The sequence below is a fragment of the Acomys minous genome (assembly GCF_964271855.1).
Source record: "Acomys minous genome assembly, chromosome: 3".
NCBI lineage: Eukaryota > Metazoa > Chordata > Mammalia > Rodentia > Muridae > Acomys > Acomys minous.
The window spans coordinates 59,771,438-59,798,036 of NC_140485.1; the positions used below are offsets into that span (position 1 = coordinate 59,771,438).

Genomic DNA, 26,599 nt, shown 5'->3' on the forward strand with positions numbered 1-26,599 from the left:
GAAACACTTTCCCGTTTATTAGCTTTCTCCACTTAAAATGAAACAGAATGGCAATTACAGAAATGTAAATAATCTTTTAAGAACCCGTTTTCATTTTCTCCCAGAATTAGCTACTGCTGGCCAAACGGCCAGGTGATCCATCGGTTGTATTGCCACTCACCTTCAGAGCTGGGTCACAAACAACTTGAGTTTTTCCAGAAAAATTCTGTGACAAGCCAAATGTGTAAAGCACAGGGCCTCCAGCCCACTTTGTTTCATCCAGACCTTGAGTTTGGATCCGTAGTTGATCCTCACCCCAGGATCATGTCTCAGGCTCCTTCCTGCTGCTGTGATAAAACACTCTGACCAAAGCAGCTTAAGGTGGAAGGGCTTACGCTGGCTCACCGATCAAGGGTGCCGTCCACCATGCTGGGAAGTGGAGATGACAGGAGTCTAAATCAGCCAGTCATGTGTGTCTGAGATCAGGAAGCAGAGAGTGGTGAATGCTGACGCACAGTCCAGGATCCCATCCAGGGGATGGTGCCGCCCACAGTGGACAGCTTGTCCTATCTCTATTAAAGCAAAAAAGGTAATCCCCCACCGGCTTGCCAGAGGTACATCTCCCAGGTGTTTCCCACGTGACTGTCAAGTTTGCAACACTAACTATGTAGACTAGAAAATAATTAAGAATAAAGAACAAAAGGAGGGGTCCATGAATAGTGACCATTCTCCCAAATCATGCACATCACATGCTTTCATGAAGAAACTCTTGACGGGAGGCACACTGCTCCAGATAGAGTAGATTTTGAACCCAAGCGGTCCAGCAACTCAGGGGAGAGGTCATGCTCCAAGACACTCAGAGAGCTAAGGGTTTCAGCTCCTTCACACTCTCCCTCTTCTCTGTAGACATGAGGCAGGTAGCTAGTGTCACCTTCCAGAGCATCAATATCCTGGAGTTTCTGTGGAAAAAGCCAGGGAAGGAGACGCTCACTGTTATGGGCTCCCAGATAGCATCAGTGCCCCGTAGGCTGGATGTCAGGAAAGTCTCAGGAGTGCTGGTGGGAGGAAAGCCTCAGCTGGACAGACTGAGCTGTGGTGGCCAAGCTGAGGCAGGAGATGCTGCCTTCTTCATCACTATGATGCTGACCATGCAAGGTTCTGATGCAGGCCGCTCCTGAGGACTTCCCACCCTCCCTGCTCTCTTGTGCACTCACCTTTGGCACTGCCCTGAACATCCCATATCCTGGATACTTCCTGTTTATAACTTACCCAGATCGTCACTCTGGCCACTGTCCCCTCTTTTTCCATTCTTACTGTGATTCTTGTCTGAGGACCTTCCTAACTCACAAACATCTTTCCAGGCTGCCTAGCCTTCACTGTATCCTACAAAGAGTGGTCCCCACTCAGTCTGCCATTAAACATCATCCTGCCAACTCTGACCACATTCTAATCTCCCACATGCATGCACAAGCTACAGTGTGACCCACTCACTCACAAAGGTGATGGGAGGTCACTTGCAGTCTGGGACAATCTCTGTCATCACACCCAGAGCCGAACGTTCTACCTTACCTCGCCTGGGCTGTTCCACAAGGACAGACACACAGACCTGATGCTAAGCATCCATGAGAGAACCTCCCCCCTTGCCCTCCAACCACCTTCTCCAGAAGAATTTCTAAACATCGTATCACGGAGGCTGACACATGACAATCCTTGGGGAAAGCCCAGGCCAACACCTGTTCAAAATAAAGCTTTGCTGCAACACAGCCAAGCATTCAAGCCCATATGACGGCCAATAGATGCTGGAGTTGGCCTTCAAGTCCCAAAGAAGTTCCTGACTGGATCTTTATAGGAAGTTGGTCAACAGACCGACCATACCATGGATCAGAGATGCTGGGCCCTGCACCCCATTTGGAAGCTTCCTTCGGATGCCCCCCAACTGTGATAAAGCAAGAAGTGCGGATCTTTCTAGTAAGTAACTCTGATGGAGGCAGGCTACTCCAGTCTTCCCCACACATTCCCAGCCTCTCTCTAATCCACATACTCTTCTTGTCCACCCTCTGACTAGGACCACACATATTTTCCAGCCTCTGGCCTAAGAAGATTCTCCCTCGAGCTCCTCCATAGCAATGCTTGGCCTCTAAATCCCTAGCAATAGTTAAGTCCCAAGTAAGGCAGCTCTCCCACAGGAGCCGACCTATCTTCCCACCCTGTCTCTAAGGCTCAGACCCAGCCTTCCTGCCTAGGGCTTCAGCTATGCTGAGTCCCTGGCTCCTGTCCTCCTGCCCTCTGCTGCTCTTCTCCATGAGTGAGGATCCCTGCTGACAGCTTCCTGTCTGCAAGCTTGCAGCTCAGGGTTCAGGGCCGAGACATGCCTCTGCCAGCATTTCCTGGCTTAATTCATGTTTGATGGGTAGGTGGAGAGATGGGGAGAAGGACAGAGATATGAATGGATGGGTAGCAGAGAGTTAGAAGGTTAGCGAAGAGACAGAGGGAGGGAGAAAGGTAAAGATGAAGGGACAGATGGATGGAGAGATGAATGGGTAGATGTATATACGTACGCATGGAAGGATGGGTGGGTGGGAATCAAAGAGAGAGGATGGATAGATAGATAGATAGATAGATAGATAGATAGATAGATAGATAGATAGATAGCAAAGAGGAGAAGGAGTGGAGGGGTGAAAGAAGAGCCTCAACCTGTCTGCTGATGTCTGGGATAGCAGTATCTGACACTGAGCCACTTCCACCAGTTATGGTAGTAATGGGCCTAAAGGGGCTTCCTAACCTGTCCTTAGCTGAAAGGCACTCCTGACACCTTGTATGGAGAGTGAAAGCAGTTGGATCATGGAGGCTCAGAGCACAACATGGGAGGTGTGGGGGGGGGGCAGGGCTTAGAAAGGGGAAGCTGAGGGGCCCCGAGGACCCGATGCCCATGTTCTCCAACAGCAACCATCAATTGGTGCACTCTCAGCTGCTCTCTGGTTCCCTCCGATTCACACGAGCCCTGATCCCTTCGAAGAGAAGAAGTCCAGCCTCCACTGTGTATGGAACCGGGTGCCCCCACACAGGAATAGATGGCACACACCTGCCGGGCCTGTTTTCTGAGGCCTATGGCCACCACCCTGTTGCCATCCACTCCATGCCCAGATGGTGAGAAGGACAGGATGCTCTTGCAACTGAGAGGCGAACTCCACACCTGGTCCAGAAGTTAGGAGTCCAATCACGTCCGCTGGGCAGAGCTAAATAGATAATTCATGACAGACTTGGTATGTGCAGAACAAAACTGAATCAGCAGCAGGGGCTGTGCCTCAAGAATTCAGCTTCAAACCCCCCAATGCTGGCGGCCAAGCAGCAGGGTTCTGCACCCTGATTCAGCAATTCCAGAGTCCCCTAAGATCAATAATTCATCACAAACCACCAACTAAGTTTGAAGGCTCAGGAGGAAAAGAACTGTGCTTCTCATCTGGGTTTTCTTTCTTTCTTTGTTTTCTTCTTCTTTTTTTTCTCTTTTCTTTTCTTCTCACACCATGGAACTTGGGGCTTAAGTTGTACTGCACAAAGCTGCTTGTCTGACTGGCACTGGGCGAGGGGGGAGGGAGGGGCAGCGGGTCTCCTCTGCTGCAACTCATGCGTGGAGACCTGTGGCCCTGTCTGTGCTGCCTGCTTGGCTCCTTCTAGGTATGTGCACACATGAAAATGGGTACCGGATGTCATGGTCATCAGGTTCTCATGTTGGTAGGTGCATGGCCTCATTTGTGCATCTCTGATGATGGGGTGCAGCTGTCCAAGCATCCTTCATACGAAGCACAGACCTCACTGATATTGCCCAATAACCAGGTGGGCTGGTTTGGACTCTGTGGCCTATATTCTAGCCCCAGATCTGTTCCTCCCATCTCCACCACAAGGAGGAGACAGTGGCCTATGGGCATGGATGGCTCCAGGGGTGTTGGCCTGCCTGGGCCCAGCCCCAGCACTGCCCTCATAGCTCTATCTCATGGAGTAGTTTCCCTCGGTTTTCAGGCCCTCCTTTCTCCTGGTGCTTTCGTGACAAATGCATTTTCAATTATTCTCCTTGGAGCTGAGAGTACCGAAGTGATATTCAGGGGTGGGGCTCTTGGGTGTGACTGGACCTTGAGGACTCTGCCCTCAGCGGTGGGAACTGATGGGAAGGTGGAAGGCGGGGCTTGGTTGGAGGAAGCAAGTGGCTGGGGCTGTGTCACTGCAGGGTTTCTTTTGCCCTAGCCTCTTCCTGCTACTTTTCACTGCATCTCTGCAGCCTTGAGCTTGGCACCTTTGCTGCTCCATGTGTCCCTGCCACCACGGTGTTCATGATGCTCAGAGCACAGGCTCACAGCAGTAGAGACAGCCAACTTGGGCAGAAGCCTCTCAAGTGAAAGCAAAATAAGCCCTTCCTGACTCGGTTTATTTTCTGTCAGGTATTTTTCCAGAGATGAAAATCTGACATACTGTAAGGATATAGGGTTCCCTCACTCATAGAAGTTCTAGTGTGGGGAGAGAGGGGGGCAGGAGGGAGGGAGAGAGAGAGAGAGAGACAGACAGACAGAGAGAGAGAGACAGAGAGACAGAGAGACAGAGAGACAGAGAGAGACAGAGAGAGAGAGAGAGAGAGAGACAGAGACAGAGAGACAGAGACAGAGACAGAGACAGAGAGACAGAGAGACAGAGAGACAGAGACAGAGAAACAGAGAGACACAGACAGAGAGATAGGGAGACAGAGAGATCATGGCCCCTCTAGGAGCTTTGTCTCAGTGATAAGGGCCTAAGAAATGGTTTTCCAACTCAGATCTAGACACAAAATTCCACCCCACCCCGTCATGAGCCTGGTGTATCTACCTTGTGAGGTGTTACAGCAGCCACCAGGCACTGTCCACACTGCAGGACTCAGGCAGCTAGAGACATAGTGCCTGCCTGAGCATAGTGGTGAGACGCAGCGGAGCCAACACTGGGAGACCCTGGCAGAGGCTTTGTACCTGAAGACAGTCCAGCTTTATGTCCTCAGGTCACAGTACCCTGCAGCCCTATCTCTTTCCCACTCTGGCATCCTGAGATGGAAATAGGGGTTCAGAAGACAAGACCCCATAAACTCATCTCAGAGGCTCTGATGAGCACCCCCCAGGGTCCACAGCACCAAAGAGGTCCCACAAGATAGGGTTCCAGAACCTTGGAGGAGAGGCTCTGGTGCAGTTTACAGTAATAAACTTCTGGACTGTGTTATGGTAGCAGCCTTTGCTGACCATACAGTGATTTAGGGGAGAGCATCCTTGGTCAAAGTTGGAGCAAAGTGGGGAAGAGGAAGGGGTGACAGCTGGTGCAAGGACAAGAAGACCACCTACCTGGCTCCACGTCTCCATCACCCTCCCTTCCATCAGTTGCAGAGGCCATCTGGGCACCAAGCGATTCATACAGACCTGCAAAATGAACCAGCAGCCTCTAGCCTGAGGTGCACTCACCACGCAGCTTCCTGTCGCTGTCCTCCCTGCCCTCGGCACAGATTCAACACTGGCTGAGGTTCAGTCAGGCCAAAGACAAGGGTCTCACGCACCCCTCTGTAAGACGCTGGGAGAGGGAGCTCCTGCAAGTGGCATTGCTGGAACTTCCACACCTAGGTAGAAGCGCTCTCGCAGGGGAGGGGGCTGGAGGCAGCATCGGAGTCTCTTCTATAGACACCACTCCTCGTGCGTGGTTGTGCTTCACCCAAATCTTTCCTTGTACTTCTTTCCCCCTGGCCTTGCTCAAGGCCAGCACAGGTCACTCTCTGAGGTGGGCACACCGGTGTTCACTGCGATAACGCATCTATCTGGCCTCTAAGGGCTGTCCCAAGAGCAAGTGTACAGTGGTAGGAAATACACTAAACAGGAACCTAGTGGTTTCCCAGCTCAGCCACGTGCTGGGTCCCGCCTGGAGGCCAGCCAGTTACTGGGGACCTGGCTGTCAAACAATTTACTCTCAGTTCACAGAATACATGTGCTAGGCTAGCACCTGAGAGTGACAGAAACATGAAGAGCCAGGAGCTTGGAAGACCTCTTAGGACAGGGAGGAATGTGAGCAGGAAGTGGAAGGGCCCCAGAGAAGGGGGGGAGGGGTTGAGGCGTGTCTAGGTGGAAGAGCTGTGAAGGCCCCAGGCAGGAGGAAGGCTGCTGGGTTCTCATGTGCTTGGGGGAAGGAGACCCCTGGAAGTGGCACAAAGAAGGGGGAGGAACAAGGGCAGAGGCCAGGAGACGGAGGACATCACAGGGCAAGGCCGAGGTCAGGGGACAGCAAAGTGTGAGTGGCGTGCTGAATTACTGTGGCACATTGCGGCTAAGTCAACTTAGAACCATCTTGAGTTTAGAAATATCTAATACCAAATTGCATAACAAAGATGGAAAGGTCTAGGCCAGTTTTATATCTCCTCTATGACAGATAAGTGCATTTGTATACACACAGGTCTATGCACAAAAGCTGAACGTGCCTGTCTCGATACATACACATTTATACATTGAAGCCAGGAGTGTGCTCACCACGGTGAGACAGACAGAACCAAGCACATTCAACAGCAGGCCTGGGCTCACTGGCTGCTGGCCCTCAGGCCATTGCTTACTGCCCTCAGTTTACCTCCACATGCTTCTCTAAGGAGAACCTTTCAGACTTAAGCTGTGGGGCGGAGGGAAAGCTCAGAGGTTAAAGGGCCTGCAAAGCAAGATGAGAGTCAAGATCTCCAAAACCCATGAGAATTCTGGATGGGCGCAGCACCTGCCTGCGCTTTCAGCCTCGGGAGGCAGAGATGGGGAATCCTCAGAGCAAGCTGAGGAGTGAGACTATGTGTGCCAGTGAGCACTGGGCTGACTGGGAGGCTGATCCTGAACATCAACAGCTGTCCACAGGCATGTGCACACCAGAGCATGTGTACGCACATGCACACAGACATACACATACTCTCTCTCTCTCTCTCTCTCTCACACATACACACACACACACACACACACACACACACACACACACACGCACACATATACATGCACACACACACACTTACTCTCACACACATGCACACATACACTCACACACATGCATGTACACACACACTCTCACACACGCATATACATGCAAACACACACATGCACACGTACACTCACATATTCTCACACACATGCACACACACAGACACATGCCTGCACACACACACAGAAGGGGAGGAGTTCAGGCTCTGTATAACACAGAGCTTCAGTTCTCACGTGTCTTTTCTAAGCCTGGTTGGGAAACAGCCTGGCTTCTTCCCAAAGACTCAGGTTGGTTTTGCCTTGAGATCACTTAGCACCCTGACACCACACTACAGGAGACTCCCCTGTAGCCACGACAGCCGCATCTCCTGACTCTGCTCTTAGCCTCTGTCCTTGGGTCACGTCTCCAGGTCTTGTGGTTGTTTCACAGTACTTCATCAAGCGAAATTTAACTTCAGCTCTTATTTCAGCTGTGTTATCTAACGTTACTTTCGCAATGCAGCAGAAAGCGGTCTTCATCGTTCTGGACCCCATCTGGGATGCCATGCCGATGGGCTTTTATGAAACTTGAATTAAGATTTTTGTATAATGAGTCAAAGAGAATTTTCACAGGATGACCAGGGCTGCTCAAATACTGATGGCAATTGGGATGATTCCAGGGACATATCAAACATCTCTTGGTGCTTCAAAGAGAATTTCCGAACAAGAGAAGAATTGGGATCTAGGAAGTGTCTCCTGCAACTTCGCCACAGTTCCCAAGGGGCATCCGGTTTCATCGGAATCATTATTCGAATCCATCCCTCTAGCTAATTAAGTGTGAGCTGTATCAATACCCCATCAAACAAATGCTTTAAAGCATCCCCTCATCTGTCTTGTTTAGAGTGGGTGGTTGGTAGGAGTTCTGGGAAAGAAGGACTCTGCTACCAAAGATGCTCAGAGGTGGGATGGACCGATCGGATGATCTCTGCTGTCTGCTCTATCTCCAGCAGCTCGGCATCTCAAGATGCCTGCCAGTGCGACAGCAAACACAGACACCTCTGCTGCTGGGATTGAGTAACGAAGCAACTCAGCAGCCAAAAGGACTTTGCAAGGACTGATGCCCGTGTGGGTTCATGCCCTTGGAAACCCGTGTGTTTAACTGCTTGTTCTGAGTGTGTGTGAACAGAGAGCATTATACATATATGCCTGGTGTGTGCATAGGTGTGCGTGTATGTGTGAAGGCTTGAAATTAATGACAGCTGTTTTTTTGGCTACTCTATATTTATCTTATTTTTAAAATTTATAATTTGTATAAAAGCTATAATTTGTGTTCACATATGTGCAACTGTGATGGCCGTCCTGCCTATGCCACAGAGTCTGTGCAGAGGTCAGAGAGGAACCCGCAGGAGCTGGTTCTCTCTACCACCTTTCTTGGCTTCTTGAGAACTCCAGCCATCAGACTTGCCTGCTAGTCATTTTTACCTGCTGAGCCATCTCACTGTGCCCCAACCTTCAGGATACACAGTCCCCGAGTAAACATTAAACTCATCAGTTTGCCTAGGATAACTGACCAACGGGCCTCAAGGACACACCCATGTCCAAGCCCCACTCTTGCTGGGCCCCTTACAGACCGGTCAATCGCCCTGGTCCTGCTCCCAACACTTCTAATCCATGACCCATATTCAATCACTGTATTCTGAACTGACTCTTTCTTCTTTTCCAAACCACCTATTTTGGCAGCTTTGAACAAGGTAATACTTACGGTACTGTGCATGTCTACTTACTGGAGTGGAAGATCGGTTTTTCACGCCTCTTGGATCAAAGAACATGCCACAACCCTGAAATTTAAGAAGAATAAATTTTTGTTGATTTTATATAAATCAGAGGCAGAGGTGAGTGCATGGCTAGGGATCCTTGAGATGACGCTGGGCTTCATTGCTGAAAGACAGTACCGAAGAGGGCAGTGCAGACACTCACAGCAGAGAGCCCGCACATGGGGACACTCACAGCAGAGAGCCTGCACATGGGGACACTCACAGCAGAGAGCCCGCACATGAGGACAGTCACAGCAGAGAGCCCGCACATGGGGACACTCACAGCAGAGAGCCTGCACATGGGGACAGTCACAGCAGAGAGCCCACATATGGGGACACTCACGGCAGAGCCCACAGAAAGGGTTACAGTGCTGTGTGGCAATGGAGCACAAGGGTGTCAGACTCAGCCTTGTGCTCTCAAACACCCAGGGAGGCACTCTTTGGACCACGGCCAGGACCTCAGCATGTGTATAGACACTCACTCTATCCACAGAATGCAGAACTGTCCAGGCAACATGAAGGTCTTGGTGCGTAAAAAAGGGCAAAGCTCGCTTTGTTAAAGAATTAAGACTGACAAGATGGTGACAGCAGAGAGCTACCGCCATCCTCTGAGTGTGCCTCCTGCACAGGCCCTGCACTGGGCCACTGCAGGCTCCATGCTTATAAAACCAGCCTTGCAGGTCTAGCGGACCATGCCTGCAATGCCTGGCCCTCCCTGGGGGAGCCATGCCATCTAGTCTGTACAAAGAGCGGCACGTTTTGCTGAGGCACAGCCTGGGCAGCAGGAAGAACATGCAGACATTACAACTTCCATCTTAGAAGGTTTCTCCTGTAAAGAGGCCTTGGCTCTGACATGCTGTGGCCATTCGAGACATTCTCTGGGGGGACCTAGGAGAGTTCAAGGACACCCTCACTGTTCTTTTTACAGCTTCTTTTGAGTTAAAAAAAAAATCATTCCATAAAATCACCCTGCCAAGTAAGACTGCGATTCTAGAGTTCAGATGTGTGGTGAATGCAGACACCGTGGGGAGTGTGGCCCAGGCTTCTGCTTGGCAGCGGCGGTATGGGATTATTCACGTGCTTTTAATCTTAGAGACTAAGCTCTGGTGCCCCCAGAGGGACACACGAAGCTGCTTCTGTTTGTGTGAGGTCTGACATGTGCCATGTTTGGTAAGGGCTATCCAAATACTTGTGTGTGTGTATATATGTGTATGTGTATGTGTGTGTGTGTGTGTGTGTGAGAGAGAGAGAGAGAGAGAGAGAGAGAGAGAGAGACAGACAGACAGACAGACAGACAGACAGAGAGACAGAGACAGACAGAGAGAGAGATGGGGGGGGGAGGGAAGGAGGGAAGGGGAGGGAGGGACAGAGAGGCAGAGGGAGGATCACTGTAAATTGGACCCTCCTGTTTCTGCCTTCCCAGCATTAAGGTTACAAATGGCCAATATTTGTTTTATAAGGGTTCTGGAGATTGACCTCAGGCCCTCATGTACAGCAAAGTTTACCAGCTGAGGTGCCCCAGACCCTCAAACAGCAGCCACCATCAAAAGTAGCAATTGTTAGAAGAGCTGGAATATTCAACTTTAAGAAGTCACTCCTCCCCTCACATTTTTATTGTGTACATGCTTACTACAAATGCATTATGGGATCTTCTCAGAGCTCTCTCTTGAAGGAACAATCTGTCTGCCCATCACTGGTGAGGAGACTGCAGCCAGGAGCAACCTTCTGTAACTCACCAGGGCCCCCTAGCTGAGGGCCTTGATCTGTCCATGGCAGGATCACACCAAGGTCCTGGGAGAAATGCTGGTTTTTTTTTCCATGGTGATGATCACTTCCTCCCAACCTATCCATGAGACTCTGCCCACATGCCCTGCTCAGACCTCAGGGGAAGGGACAGCAGGCCAGGAAGGGGGTGGGAAAAGAAGGGGAAAGGCACAAAGCGTGCGAGCGGCCTGCTGGGGTGAGACTTGGAGTCCGGAGCTCCTGTGGCTGACACAGGCCCCTAAAGTGTGAGTGAGCCCACAGCTTAGGTCTCCAAGGGGGAGGCTGACAAACGGAATGGTTTACAATTAAGATCTGACAGCAGGTGCTGCTTACATACGATCTCTGTGTTGGTTCGAATGCAAATGGCCCCCAGAGGCTCCTAGGGAGTGGCACTATTAGGAGGTGTGGCCTTGCTGGAGTAGGAAGTTTGTCACAGCGGTTTGAGGTTTCAGATGCTCAAGCCAGGTCCAGTGCTTCACTGTCTCTTCCTGCTGCCCTACTGGTGATGTAGAACTCTCAGCAACTTCTCCAGCGCCATGTTTCACGTGTTACATGTGCAGCACCTGCACACCAACATGCTTCCTGCCATGATGAGAGCGTTTAAACCTCTGAACCACAAGCCAGCCCCAATGAAATGTTTTCTTTTTTAATACTTGTCGTGGTCACGGTGTCTCTTCACAGTGATAAAATCCTAACCAAGACAACCTCTTTATCTTATTTTAGGCTTTCCAATCAATAATAAAACACATTTTCAAAAAAGATCAAGCTGGTGGGCCGGAGAAATACCTCAGTTGGCAAAAGGCCTGCTGCACAGGCATGAGGAGGACCTGAGTTCAATTCCCAGCACCCATAGATTGGTCCCCATTGGTGCTGCTGCTTTGAAGAGGTTGTGGTACCTCTAGGAAGGAGCCGTGTGGGAGGAAGTGTCCCACGCCACTTCCACTTCCCCCTCTGCTTCCTGTGTGTAACCAAGATGTGACCTCTTAGCTCCTGCTCCTGCTGCTCACTGCCATGCCTCTCTACCTTGATGGGCTCTCTTTCTGGAACCCTAAACCAAAACGAATCCTTCCTTCTACTAGTTGCTTTTGTTCATGATGCTTCCTCACACAAAAGCAACTACTGCACAGGTTCTCCCTTCCCCTGTGTGGGGTAGTGGGAGTTCAGTGGGACTGGGCACACACATTCTCTCCTCCCCCTATGGGTCTTGTGTGAGCTCAGCGGGACTGGGCATGCACCTCAGGGTTGCCCAATAAGCCACATGTAGGTAACATCCTGGCCTTCCAGATTAAAGGAAGAAAGAGAAAGCAATGTCAGCCCACTGTGGCTGTAATTATGGGGACAAGCAGAGCTGAGTGAATAGGGTAAGCAGAGACCCTGATCCTGCCATTAAATTTGGTGGCCCAGAGTCACTTTTTGGCTTCCAAAATGGGGCCACCTGCTACTTAGAGAAAGGAAGATTGGGCAAGTTTGTAAACAGTTCTGAACTACACGGAACTGCACAGTGAGAAATCCGTTCCCTCTCCAGCTCCTCATCCGGAAGCCTCATTGCATGTTGGCCAGAGAAGCAGACAAGTTGTTTCTCCTGCAGAACTAAAGGCAGACAGATGCTAGAGAGGGTGTTACCTTCACCCCAGGCTTGGCAACGGCTGCAGCTCTGTTGAAGGACAGAGTGGGCATCTGGTCTTCCCCAGCTGGCTGCTCCTGTGAAAGCCAGAGAAGGTAATGTGACAGAGGACAGAGTTACCGAAGGTGGTCATAAAAAATCATCAACGGAAGAGCGCCATAACGTAAAGCATAGAGCAGCAACGTCATCACGGAAGACACATTTACCCTACACACCAGACGGCACATCTGGGGAGGGGACACTTTACTTATTATCATTCTCAATGCCTGGTGGGGAGGAAAAATTTCCTACTGTGCAGAGTTTTATGTCAATCATATCATGAAACCCCAGACCTCAAAAGTCACCTTTTCCTAAGGCACATGCAATGGCTCCCGGGGTCTTATCCTATTCCACTCAGCAGAAACCATCCCCAAGGGACTCCAGCATTAATAGGTGCCTCAGTGGGGACCACCAGCCTCCCCACAGACAGGGCAGGCATCCACAGGATCCCAAGGATCAACCCCAACAGCAGAATGTGACAATATGGTGGATGACATCCTAAATGAAGTCTTCCCCAAAGAACAGAATATTCCCAGTCTAGGGACTGTATTGGCTGGCATGGTCACATGAGATGGACAGACACACAGGCATGAACATGTCAAGAGGGCATTGTGTACCAATGAGGTCAGCTGCCAGCATACACCGCACGCCTGTCAGTGCTCGACATGACTTTGATTAAATTGTCCAATAAACTGTAAGAGATTGAAAACATTGTTCTCATCTTACATATGAAAGCCTGGGGTCAGCAGGAAAACCTAACTGATGTTCACCAATGTGGAATGGAAACTCAGGTTGGTTTGCTCTCGGCTCTCAGAGCTCTGAAGACCCCAAGGCAGAACACTTGGTCCCCAGAGGCTGGTTGTGGGGAGCTTGTGAAATCTAAGGGAAGGGAGGCATGGCAGGTGGAGATGGGTCACTGGGGTGGGCTCTTGAGGGTCATACCATGACTCTGGGTTCTGGCAGGAACTCTCTTCCCATGAGAGAGGGAATTCCTGATGCCCCCACCACCATGGACCCACTCGTCCCAGCCACCGCACCCTTCCTCACTTCCTCACCATGATGTGATCCCAAACCACAAGCCAAGGGGGGGGGTGGGAAGACTGTCTTAGGTTTATTTCTGTCGAGCATTTGGTGTGAGCAAAGAGAAAGTAACACAGGGTACACCCAATGGCCAAAATACACAGGATTGCCTTTGGACATTTTTGCTGTTTCTTAGATTGGCCACTCGTAGTTCCAGGAGATGACACAGGCAAGAGAGTTCAGGGCACCATCACCTCTCGGCCCATCTGACCCCGCCCAAAGTAGCTGCAAGAACGAGGCAGGGCTCCATGCCAGCTGCATCCGAAGGGAGAAATCCAGCCATCCCAGTCCTGACTCCATGCAGGTTGGGCTGTGTTGAATTGCTTTCACAGGCACTGCCCTCCAACCCATCACCTGGGGAGCTGACTCCATCACACCAGGCCACAGAAGAGTTTAAACAGTGGATGGATGGCTCAACTACACGAGCTAGTAAGATGGAAAGGCTGAGACAGCGTAGTGTGAGCTCGGGTGGGGGGGCACTGTCACACCAGGGAGATGTCTTCCCACCCTCTGGGTGGCAGGAAGATGAGCAGGAGTTCTGTCTCGGGAAGACTGACCAATAGCAGAGAAGCCAACTCAAAGCAAGCAGTGAGAAAAACCTCAACGCGGAAGAAGAATTCTCTCCTAAGCGTGGCTTCTCCAGCCAGCACTGGGGACACTGGGATGAATAATTCTGTGTTGGGTGACATTTGACTACAGGCCTGGACTCAGCCCACTAGAAGCCCATAGCATCTTCTCTAATTGCAGCCATTGAAAGTTTCTCCAGGCATTGCCAACTGTCCCCTCCGGGGCAAAACTCTGAGTGTGGTTGAGAATCACTAATGTAAAACACAGATGCGTATGTCTGTGCTATGCAATTTTAGAAGAAATGTTTTCCTGTGCATCACTCACACATGAATTAGAAGTAACGAGATGAGGGGTGAGAGAGACGGCTCAGCAGTTAAGAGTACTGGCTGCTCTTCCAGAGGATCCAGGCTCAGTTTCTTGCACCCACGTGGCAGCTCTCAAACATCACAGTTCACACATGTAGTTCAGGGGATCTGAAACCTGTTTTCAGCCTCTGCAGGTAGTGCTCACATCAGGTGTACAGACATACATGCAGACACACACACACACACACACACATACACACACACACAAACACACACAGGGGTAAATCCACGAAGCGTGCACCCCGCAAATTTGTGATGTTGACAGAGCTGCCATCCAACACCCTGCTCCATGGTCTCTACCTGGGCTGAAAGGGCTTGGCTTTCCTCGTTGTACACAATCAGTGTCTGGTGGCCGCTGTCATCTGAGATGAAGCCTCCGAGCCTCTCGGGTCCAAATGCATAGTAGCATCGTAGCAGGGAAAGCAGGGCGGCTGTGACAAGACAGAAAGGACTGAGCGAGCTCATCCCTGTCAGAGCCTCAAGGGGACCAGGTTCTGTTCTCTTCCACTCTGCTGCCACCTGACAGGGCCAAGTTCCATCTAAACCATCTTAAGACTGGATGTGGGACTCAGATAGATGCCAACACTTTTTGTTGAATTCACTGCTTGATATTAACTGGCCAAGAACAATCTATTGTTCCCTGGGATAGCTAATACCCTCATTAACCTCAGCCATGCCCAAGATCCTGGACACCTGTGTACCACTGTAGCCATGGTTACAGCAAACATATGTTCACCCTTGGACTGTGCTCCTCTGTGGATTCCTTTGTTTACAAACTTGCCTGTCCATGGAAACTGCATTTTGGTCAATTAGCATGTTTGGCAACCTTCAACCTGAGCAAACCCGGAGTGAGTGCATCCCCTTCCTCTCCACACAGAGCCTGTCCCCTTGTCCCATGGCCAGTGAAAGGGGCTGGGCTCCCAGGAAGCACTGACCTGCCAGAGCCAGCAGTGCTGCACAAACAGGGGACAGGGCCCACCACAGGAGCCTTGTGTCTGAGTGCTCCTCACACTCAGATCCGTGGGGACAGGAGCAGATCTTCACATGGACTGTCTGCTTCTGGATGAGGCCCTGTCTGTCCCCTATGAATAATGGTACTGAGTAATCCCCAGGCTGGAGGCTTCTCAGCATTACGAGCTCAGCAGAGTGGCCTGCAAAGGCAGAAAGACATAAGTAGGCTAGCCCACCCCCATGTGTATCCCCTTGCTCCCATCCAGGGCCGAGGCATGGAAGTGGGATGAGACAGAAAATCAGGAAAGCGAGGAGCAGCTAGGGGATAAAAGAGGCCCTTCGCCCCAGGATCTGGATATCCTTCCTTGCTGGACACCATTGATAAAGTCAAAACTGCCTACAGCGAGGACTATGCATGTTTTCCTAAGGACCCCAAATGAGGACGGCAGATAAGCTGTGCTAACCAAGGGCCAAATGATCCATGGCCTTGAGTTTTTAGCACCACTCCTTCCTAAATATAAACAACGCTCCTTATAAACCCACAGTACAACTCTATTGACAGAAGAAGTGTCTGTAACCATTAACCTTTACTGAAAGTTATACTGTCTAAACAAGTAACGTAGAAAAATTATAGGATCCTGCCTACACCCACAGGATCCTGCCTACACCCACAGATCCTGCCTACACCCACAGATCCTGCCTACACCCACAGACCTGCCTACACCCACAGATCCTGCCTACACCCACAGACCTGCCTACACCCACAGATCCTGCCTACACCCACAGACCTGCCTACACCCACAGATCCTGCCTACACCCACAGACCTGCCTACACTCACAGATCCTGCCTACACCCACAGACCTGCCTACACCCACAGATCCTGCCTACACCCACAGATCCTGCCTACACCCTCAGACCTGCCTACACCCACAGATCCTGCCTACACTCACCGGATTTTGCCTACACTCACAGATCCTGCCTACATGCACAGATCTTGCCTACACCCACAGATCTTGCCTACACCCACAGGATCCTGCCTACACCCACAGATTCTGCCTACACCCATGGGATTCTCCCTACACCCATGAGATCCTGTCTATACCCATGGGATCTTGCCTTTGACTCATCCATGCTCCTGTAAGAACCCCCAGCTTGCCAAGCTGGACTGGGAATGTGTCCCGTCTTTGGTCTGTCAGTCTCTATCTGGGGCAAATAGACATTCTTTACATCTTCCCCACAAGTTATATGGGGATGTGCTCTAGGGCTCACAGAGCGCCATGCTCACAGTTACAGCCCCAGCTGCTGTTCTCTACAAGGACTAGGACCAGATGAAAACCAGGAGGGAGAAGAGCACAGAGCAGGCACCCAAGTGTGCTGTCATGTTCTCCCCTGGTGCCAGGAAGGCCATGAGTGACAGCAGACATGCGATGCTCCATCCAGACAAGCCACCAGAGTCCTCAGGCCCAGAGTCCTTTCTGAGACTTAATAAGCCTGGTTGGCCTCCTACACAATACATTCTAGTCTCTAGGCTCCCCCAGGATCACTTGAGACCATGTGACCCAGTGTCCCCACCCTAAATCACACTTGTTGCGGTCAGGCTAGCCTCTGACCCATACAAACCTTCACCCCGCTTTGTCCTCAGCATCCAAGTACCTTCCACATCTTCATGGGCAGCATCCAAAGCAAAAGTAAATGGGGCAGAGTAGGGGTCCAGGTCTGCATCCGTGGCCTCCAGCAGCAGGGGCTTGCTCCAAGTGGACTCACAGACCTCCAAGTGTCGAGAATGGGGCTGGAGAGTTGGAGCGTTGTCATTGATGTCAGACAGGAAAAGCATCAGGGTCCCTGTGCCAGTCAGCGGTGGGAGGCCTTGGAGAGGAAAGAACCAACTCAGATAACAGAGGCAGTTACCACACTAAAGTGAGAGGATGAACATGAGCTTACAAAACAGCAGTGTCAATAGCTCCTGAACTACAGCTGCCAGTGACAGCTGACTGGAGAGGGAGTATTTTTCTGTCATGGTGTGGCACCACTTGGTAGACTACCTCCAAAGGATGTGCAAGCATGCTCAACACACACACACACACACACACACACACACACACACAGAGAGAGAGAGAGAGAGAGACAGAGACAGAGACAGAGACAGAGACAGAGAGAGACAGAGAGAGACAGACAGACAGAGAGAGAGAGAGACAGAGAGACAGAGAGAGAGAGACAGAGAGAGAGAGACAGACAGAGAGACAGAGACAGAGACAGACAGACAGACACAGAGACAGACTCTTGAGCCTCACAAACTGTTCCTGGTGGGTTTTAAAAGAACAGAGTTGGTTGTATGTAGGGAGTGAAATGGGATCAGAGGGGAATTGATGGAGGGAGGAAATATGATCAAAATGCATTATATGGAATTCTCAAAGAACCAATACAAATTGTGCTTAAATAACTTAAAAGAAAATAAAACAAATGAACAAAACCCAGCATAGTCTTAAGGTTGAGGTGCACTTCGAGTAAATCCAGCTGGCCTTGCCTTCCCTGCTTCTGCCTCATCAGTTACAGCCTGCCCTCACACATCTGCGCTGTATTCACAGTCAGTGTGTTAACAGGACATGGAGGTTGGATTGGAAGATGGTTTGCAAGGAAACTGTGGTACCCAGCCTCTGACCTTCAGGTCCTTCAGAGAAGGGGCAGAGAAGGACCAGTTTCCCCAGGACCATGAAAGCAGGGGTCCTTCCACCCCTCGTCACAGCTCCTGAGATTTTACCCATGAAGATGAGGGATGCACCTCCTGTGAGATAGACACTCTCCATCCTGTTTCCCAAGTCTGACTTGATCAAACTTGCTCTTCCACAGTCAACAGTCTAATTTCTTACTGGGTGGTGGGTGAGGAGGGATGGCTGCCAGATCTGATCCATCCGTCGAAACTGTCTTCCTTGTGCACACAGGCCTGGAAGCAGCCATGCTCAGTCTGCCCAGGACGAAGCCGCTCACTGGGACATCCGGCCATTGTGCTTTCAAAGCCACGAACCACCCAGGAAGAGGCCGCTCACTGGGACATCCATCCAGGCCTGTGCTCATTCTGCTTCTTGCCCATTCAGCGTGTCCAGGAAAAGCAACCAAATCCTTGTCACTTTGAGCCGTTGGAGAGTGAGGTAGACTGTAGAGCCACACGTGTCCTGTCAGCCATGTTACATGTTGCAATGGCACTGGGAGGGGAATGAGTGCCTGTAAAGGGGTAGCATGTGGGGTCCCCAGGGAAGATGGGGTCAGTTCTGGCCTGGTGGGGGTCTTGTCTGTGACGACAGACTACACAGTTTTATAAAGTGTGCCGGGGGAAGCTGGGTAAAGGGTGCTGGGATGCTAAAACCACGTGTGAATCTGCCAGGTGGCTGGTTGGGGTGGGGTGGGGCTCCCTGAGGGTGGATCTGCCCTCATTATTAGCAGCTGGTAAAAACAGGGGCTCTGACCCCAGGTGGAGACATGGCAACCAATCAGAACGGTCTGAATGATTATCACCACCCAGTAAAGGCTTCCTGATAGAGAACAAAGACCTGTCCGTCACCAGGGAGGTGGGAGGGGAGCATCCTTCAGGAGAGCAGCTGTTCTAGAGACCACAGGGATAGCATGGAGTGTGAAGTTAGTGGGTGGTCTCTCTGGCCACCAGCCACGCTCCTCACCCCGTAAGTACACTTCCCTCCTCAGTGGGTCCCATGGCCACTGTCCACGCTCCTCACCCGTAAGTACACTTCTCTCCTCAGTGGGTCCTATGCCCACCAGCCACACTCCTTGCTTGAGCTGCCCACTTTTCTCTATAATAAGCCCATTTATCTCCACTCTCCAACAAATGATAGCTGAATTATTCTGATGGAAATCACAAGGTCTGCAGAGTCCAAGGGAGGGCCGGATAGAATCATGGCAACACACTGACGATTATTTAAAAAAATCATCTTTTCTAACTAAAAATAAATCACAGCGATCATGAAACCATCCATAAAAAGAGTCAGGAAACCCAGAGTTCTGGCTGGCCAGCCTCTCTTCCCAAACATCCACGAGGGTTTTGCTTCATTGACGTTCTATCGGATAATTACACAAGCGGGCTGGGGCGGGCCCACAGCACCTGGAGCCTGCGTTTTCACCCATAGACTTCTTTAGGTACAATTCTTTATGTTACTTGAAAATGTTCACACGTGCAGCTTTATATTTTGATGCATTTAACTCCAGCCGTGTGGGAATATAGAGAAATGTGCTCAGACATGTTTTTAAAACCACTCATCCTGGTTTATGACAAATGTTTCCACTCAGCCACATTTGCCGGAGCTTATGGGCCATTCCAGGTACAGGAAACTGCTAAATATTTATCACAGGTTGTTGAGCTTGACAAAGAGCTACTGCGATCTCTTCTGAACAGATGAAAACGGCGAGTCTGATGGCAGACTCCTCGCTGGTGTAATTGTCTCTGCTGAGTGAATACTGCCCCTCTTTCAGCCGTATTGGTCCCTCGTTTGCCATTTCAGGAGTTATTATCAAAAATAATCTCTAGCATCCAGGCAAAGTGAAAACAAGGTTTATTCTATAATCTCCTCAGTGATGCTAAAAATGGCCCCCCTCAGGAGGCTGCAGCCAGCACTGTGCGTTCCCAGCTTTGCCTCAGCACTTACCGTTGTCAACCGCATGGACGATGATTGTATAAAAGCTGCCGTTCACGTGAGGGGACTCCCGGTCTATCTGCCTCTTGGTGGTGACCACTCCTGATTTCTCATCCACGGCCACCCAATCTGCTGGATCGTGAACCAGTTCGTATCTTGTTGGAAGAACACATACACACACTTTTTTTTTTTAATCGAAAAGTTCTATCAAAAGACCAATCATGGGCACAGTGGTACATGGTTGTCACCAAGCACTCAGGATGTGGAGTCATGAGATCATGAGTTCAAGACCATCTTCAGCTATATAAAGGGTTCAAGACCTTGCCTCAAAAAAATATTTTTAATGACAAATCAAAAATATATTATAGAATTTTTGTGGTGGTTTGAATAAGAATGTCCCCCTCAGGGGGTGAATGCTTGCTTACTAGGAAGTGGCACTGTTTGAAAGGATTAGGAAGTGTGGATTTGTTAGAGCAAGTGTGCCAGTGGAAATGAGTTTGAGGTTCCAGAAGCCCAAGCCAGGCCCAGAGGCGCTTTCTCTTCCTGCTTCTTGTGGATGTGGATGTAGCACTGCCAGCTACCTGTCTAGCACCGTGTCTGCCTGCCATGATGACGATGGACCAAACCTTTGGTACCATAAGCCAGCCCTGATTGAATGCTTTCCTTTTCAAGAGTCACTGTGAATTCCCTCCCCTGAGGATCAACCTTCCTCCTCCTCACCGTGTGAATAGGGAGTCATCTTAAAAGGATAGACAGAACACACTAGGATTTCTGAGAATGGCCGGTATCAGATGGTATCCACTGGAACCATGTCAGCGGCCAACCACTATGCCCCCTGAGGGACCACAGTGAGGAATTCCTGCACTCAAGCCAGCAGCAGCAGCAGCAACAACAGTAACAGCAACAGCAATAAAGCTCAGGCAAAGAAAGTGCCAGAGAAGGACTAATTCTCTGTGGCTTTGTCTTCCTCAGATGGAAAAATGCTCTCGACAGAGTCCACTATGACCCCTCTACATAGCCAACAGGCCACAGCTTTCAAAGAGAGGGTTTTTCCCCCCATATACAATTGTACCAGTTAGGGAAGCTTCCAGAAGTTTCTATGGTTTTACAATGTTTACACACCAAGCATGGAGAATTCTAGCGTTTAGCCATAGGTCATCTTTGCCCAAAAGTACACTCAACACAAGTCTGGGCATGAAAAATAACTACTGCCAATGTACATCAGACAGAACAAGGTAAAGCGCCCTCCAGACGCCACCTCTGTCCTGTCATAGAAGACACTCAACCAACACCTGGATAAGCAGTGTCTGAGGCCATGCTGTGGGATTCCATCGCTGGAGTGGTCAAGACATAGGGACCAGAGGTAGAGTGGTGGCTGCCAGGCGCCAGGGGAAGTGGACTGCAAAAGGCAATGAGGGAGGGGGGTGTGGGGAAGAAGAGGAAAGATGGCCTGGGGAGGGGACTTGGGAAAGGAACTGGGAAGTGGCCTGGGGAGTTGGTGCATGCTGGGTACAGAGCTTCATTCTGGGTAAACAAAGGATGTTCTGGGTGGTGTATTAGGGCATTCAGTGCCACAGACTGAACTCTTGAAGTGGTAACGCATGTATACCTTATCAAAAAGATTTGACCATTAAATATTACATTTAAAATATTAAATATCAGTATAAAGCATTTACCCAGAAGCAAGAGGGCTATGGCATCTGGCAAAGAGAGACATAGAAACTCGTAACAAACCATTTTTATGCAAAACAAAACAAACAAAAGCTATGTAGGGTCAAAGGGAAGTAACTGCGGACTGTGGGCGGGGCGGGAGCTGGGAGCTTCAGAGCAAGGGTAGGAGTCAGGCTAAGCCACCCAAGACCTCTGGGTAGGCTGAATTCGCCCAGGCAATGAAGTGTCTTACACTTTTACTCCTGGGACTAAACTAGTCTTGGCAACATTCTCTAGCAGTCAGGTGGCCAATACTCCCCCCCACTCCGCCCCCTGGAGCCAGCCACACTTCCTGCTCCTCTGTGCCCACCTTATCTGGCTGTGGACCCTGTCTGGGTCTGTAGCATTGAAATGTCCCAGCTGGATGCCAGGCTGGGCTCCATCCTCCTCACTGACAAGGAAGGCCCTGGGGTGAAAGGCTGGCGGGTCGTTGGCATCCACCACCTGCACGGTCACCGTGGCGCTGGCCACTGCCTCCCTCAGCGGCTGCAGCTGTCCCTCCTCACATGAGAAGAGCTGCTCCTGATTCTCCACAACGATGATGAGGCTGTGGGCCGCTTGAGTTTCGTAATCCAAAGGCTGCCAGGGGAAGAGGGGGGCCTGATTAGTGGGGGCTGCAGCCCTGGCTGGAGGAGCTCGGCAGAGTCATCAGGAAGCCAGCAGAGGAGGGCGATGATCAAAAGCCAGTCTTCAGATCCCTTTCAAATCACTTATGGGGCTCCTTTTTTTCCTCCTCCTCCTCCTCTCCTGGTTGCACAGAGCCAACTATCCATCAGAAAGTGATGAAAAATGCAACAAAAACCAGAACTCATGAAACATTCAAGCAATAACCACACCACAGGAGAAAAAAAAATCAGAGGAACTTGGAGAAATACAGAGACTAATGATCATAGTTACTCAGGGTACAAAGTGGCCAGGGACTTGGAAGGACGCAAAAGCTAGGGGGTTTCAAAGCTCAGTGGCAGGCGACCGGTGCCTGCAGAGGTTGTCGGGACGTGCTGTTCAGTGTGGACTGCGAGCCCCTCTATATTTCCTGGAGCTTGTTCAACTAATGGGCAGGGTCTCAACTCCACACAGATGTACTGGCCCCAGCTGGTCCTTCCAGTTGATTCAGCTGCACTGTGGCAGAAGCACTGGCCATCCTTGGGTCTCCTTGAAAGCCACAAAGACCAAAAGCACTGGAGTTGGCCTGCCCTGTCAGAATCCGTCTTCGCTATGCAACTTTATATAAAGGATCCCTCTGACCTTTGACCTCACCTATAAATTGTGTCAGTAATATCTTCCCCCGGGGCCAGCTTCTCTACTACATATAATAAAGAGATCCCCCTGCTCATCACGTACTATGACCCACACAAGCATCACCATGTTTACACCCAGGAAAGGGAAAGAAGAACTTTCAGTTATAGAAACATTGCTAAAGGAACTGGGAGCGTGCCCAGCTAGTAATGCAGTTGCCTAGCAATGCAAAGCCCTGGGTTCGATCCCCAGATCCCTAGCACCACAGCCAGCCAGCATGATGATGCTCACCCGTAAGCCCAGAACTCCAGAGTCAGAAGTTCAAGGAGTTCAAGCAGTTCAAGGCCAGTCTGCGACACTTGAGATCCTTTTCCCACCCCCACCCCCAAAATAAATAAATTTTAATTTCACTTTCATCACATCAGAAAAAAATAAAAATAAAAATAAAAACCTCAGGGCTCATGTGAATGTAGTAAATTTTGCCTGCAACAACAACATCAAAGAATCCAATAACTTTTTTTTCTTTTTTTTTTCCCCAATAACATTTTAAGAGGATGATTGCTATTGTTTTTGCAGGAGGAGCCCTGGCCTCTGCACAAAGGGCTCAGGAGCTCCTGCACTTTTCTAAGGGTGGTATAGGGCACCATATGAGGTCAGTACAAATGAGTGTTTAGCAGGACTTAGGCCTTCAGACATCATGGCTTGTCCTCCTCCAGACAGGGACCACAGCATCCAACCCCACCTGGCCTAAACATTACCTTGATAATATTTAATACCCCTTGGTTGGTCTCAGGGTCAGTCACGACGTCAAAGTGCCCATCCTTGTTGCCATCTGATATGTTGAATTGTGCTCTCCAAGCTGGTGTAAACGGCGAATCTTGGTCTTGAACAGGGAGATACAGCACGGCCCATTCAACTTGACCTTCAGAAATCTGAATCTCATACTGGAAGAAGTGATTAGAATTTCCATATCACAGGCAGAAAGACACACCCAGAGGAGGAGGAGGGTGGGAAGAGTGAGAAGGGAAAGGTGGGCCCTCAGCGAGATATCCTGGACCTTCAAGCATTTCAATTCCTGCAGTTATAGTAGAAACACCATTAAGTCAGGAGCACGATCCTTCCTGCCAATGGCGTCCCCTGAGACTTTGTGTCTACAGCTGGGTGATTTTAAAGATGCTCAGTGCATTGTTTTGCTGAGAATTTTCAAGATGCAATGCGTGCACTTCAGCCCATGAGCCTTCAGCATCCCAGCCCTTGCCCAGCAGGGGAGAGATTTATTTGGATCAAGATGGTCATCTTCCCAGCCCATGCAGCTCCTTGAAATAGCTCTCTTTTCTGTATTTTTTTTTGGTGACATGTCTCTGACCAAGCTCAGCAGGACAGCGATGTGTTTTTTCCAGGCTTACTTTTGAGCTCATAGATTTTTTTCCCCCTAAGCCAGGGGAAGATTCTGACACTAGGTTTAACTGTAGTGTTATTTTGCCATTTGTATAAACTTTTGGATGAGGAAACATTCCACGTTGGCTTATGTAATTTAAAAAATTTAAATGACACATTTTGAAAACTAATTGGTTGAATCATTAATGCAGCAGTTACTATGGCAAAAATTCAATAATAATAATAATAATAATAATAATAATAATAATAATAATAATAATAATAGGAGCTGACAACGGAATATGTGTGTGGGGGGGTGGGAGGCAGATTAGGCAGAAAGTAGAACAAATGAATTCATTAAGTAGAACACACGAGGAATATGAAAGGACAAAGAAGCTTACAGTGTCCATCAGGGGTGCAGGGTATTCTTTGGGGTCATCAAGGGAAACCCGTCTCAGAATCAGTTTGTGTGTGCATGCTCACATGTGTGAGGCCTCAAAAGGCAAGAGTAAGATCTCTCCTTCCTATCTGTACCCCAGGGATGTTCCCTTGTCCACGGAGCCATCCTGATGGCTCCAAGCTTGCTTTTTGAGACAGGTATCCCACTGAGACTTAGGGGTCACCAATTAGGCAAAGATCTTCCTGCCTGTCCTGTCCTCAGTGGATACCACCATGCCCAGGGCATATGCAGGTGGTGGGTGTCGAATTCGGTCCTCACCCCTGGGCAGTCAGTATTTTTTACAGATTGGGCCCCCTCGAGCCCCAGGTGGACTTCTTTATTCCACTTTATGTCACTTTGGGGGAATTGTTTATATCTCACTCACAAGCCAGTATAAGTACCTAAGTCTACGACCTGGGGACCACTTGTGAGAGGCCTTGGAAATCAGGCCGCCTAATCCTTACGTGGTCTTCCACAAATGTGGGCCTGTGGTTGTTGCCATCTTCCACGCTGACATGAATGGTGGCCGTGGACGACAGGGATGGCTCTCCACAATCACTCGCTCTGATTATCAGTGTGAACCAAGGAGCAGTCTACATGGGGAGGAAAAGGAATGTTAAGCCCCATAAACACAGGAGAGGGGAACATTAACAAGGGCATTTCCTTCTAGCAATTTCCACAGCAACACTTAACCAGAGAAGATTACCAGTTGCTAATGTAAGCTCCAATCTGGGGCTCAAACATCGTGTGTGTGTGTGTGTGTGTGTGTGTGTGTGTGTGTGTGTGTGTGTGAGTGTGCCAGAGGTCACCTTTGGGTGTTGTTCTTCAGGCACTGTCCACCTTCATTTTCAGTTCAAAACCTCTCATGGAGTCTTCGGAGCCACGCTGGCCAGGAGGCTCTAGTGGCTTGGCTTTCTCGGCCTCTGTAGCTCTGGGACGGCAAATCCCCTGCCTCAGCACTTAGCTGTTGTTTACATGGTTCTGGGGCAGGAGCTGGGACCTTCCTGCTAGTGCAGCAAGTAGTTAGCCACGAGAGTTAGCTCCCCAGCCCTGGTGCTCTTAAAATCATAAAGTCCACATCACCTCATAATGTAAGCATCCCGAGAGTCGCACTTCCCCACTGAGGAGATCAATCCGAAAGCCGCTTTCTCTCAGTAGCGGTGTTTGAGAAACGAGGAAATAGAGGACTTGAGAATTTGGAGTGCTTTCTTGATCCAAATCAACTGTTAACAACTGAAAAATAGGCTGACCTAGAAAGAAGTTTTTAAGACTGTTATTGCTGGCTAAAGGTAGTTCATCAAAGTAGAAAGAGGAAAAAGTCTTTGCCAACTGGCATCACGGCACACACCGGAACGAATGAGATATTTGAATGAGAGATCAGTACAGAGACACAGTGTACAAAATGGAGGCAGGTATTTAACTAAGACTGTCTATCTAGTGGTGATTGCCCCTGCAGAAGAGTGTAAGGCTAAATGATAGGTGAAGCTTTTAAACGTATTTTTTAAAAACCACACCCACATACACACGCGCGCGCGCGCACACACACACACACACACACACACAGACAAAATTTAAAAGTAAATAATAAACTGAATATTTGAAATGCATGTGGCAAGTATGTGTTCTTCACATAGAAAGTGAGGTCAAGAAGAAAATGACAAACATATTAACAGAATATGAACAAAATAGATAAGTAATTGGTTAAAAAAAAAAGGAAGGCTGAGAAATGCATGAAAACATTGAACCATAATAGGTAAGGTGCTCAGAACACACTCGCAGCCTTGTCTGCCACTGTTGAGTGAATTCTTGACCCATCCAAGGCCCACGGCCCATTTTCCCCTGAGCACGAGTGATGCCTGAGTGCGGCACAAGCTTCTCAAACACAGTTTACAAAAACACTTTTTAAAAAGGCACCAACAAAACATTCAGCAATAGGAGACCAAGGAGATACTTCAAAGCTTGTCCAAAAAAAAAAAAAGAATTCTAGTGTACAAAATGTGCAGGGACGTGTTGTAGGCAAAACATTTATATTATTA

At 49.7% G+C, this 26,599-nt stretch overlaps 1 protein-coding gene across 3 annotated transcripts in view; it reads right to left on the reverse strand.

Annotated features, from left to right (window-relative positions):
* Window positions 1-26,599, reverse strand: part of CDH26 (cadherin 26) — a 47,665-nt gene continuing 21,066 nt past the window's right edge. For 2 of the 3 annotated variants that reach the window (XM_084775972.1, XM_084775971.1), the window contains exons 5-16: window positions 25,647-25,813; window positions 25,028-25,156; window positions 23,506-23,691; window positions 21,822-22,090; window positions 19,814-19,956; window positions 16,782-17,027; window positions 15,145-15,360; window positions 14,510-14,640; window positions 12,158-12,235; window positions 8,741-8,794; window positions 5,331-5,405; window positions 1-938 (exon numbers count right to left, since the gene is read on the reverse strand). In XM_084775972.1, the coding sequence (XP_084632098.1) occupies window positions 735-938; window positions 5,331-5,405; window positions 8,741-8,794; window positions 12,158-12,235; window positions 14,510-14,640; window positions 15,145-15,360; window positions 16,782-17,027; window positions 19,814-19,956; window positions 21,822-22,090; window positions 23,506-23,691; window positions 25,028-25,156; window positions 25,647-25,813 (1,898 nt within the window). In that variant the 3' untranslated portion in view covers window positions 1-734. The remainder of the gene's footprint in view (window positions 939-5,330; window positions 5,406-8,740; window positions 8,795-12,157; window positions 12,236-14,509; window positions 14,641-15,144; window positions 15,361-16,781; window positions 17,028-19,813; window positions 19,957-21,821; window positions 22,091-23,505; window positions 23,692-25,027; window positions 25,157-25,646; window positions 25,814-26,599) is intronic. The other variant, XM_084775973.1, reaches the window with a different exon arrangement.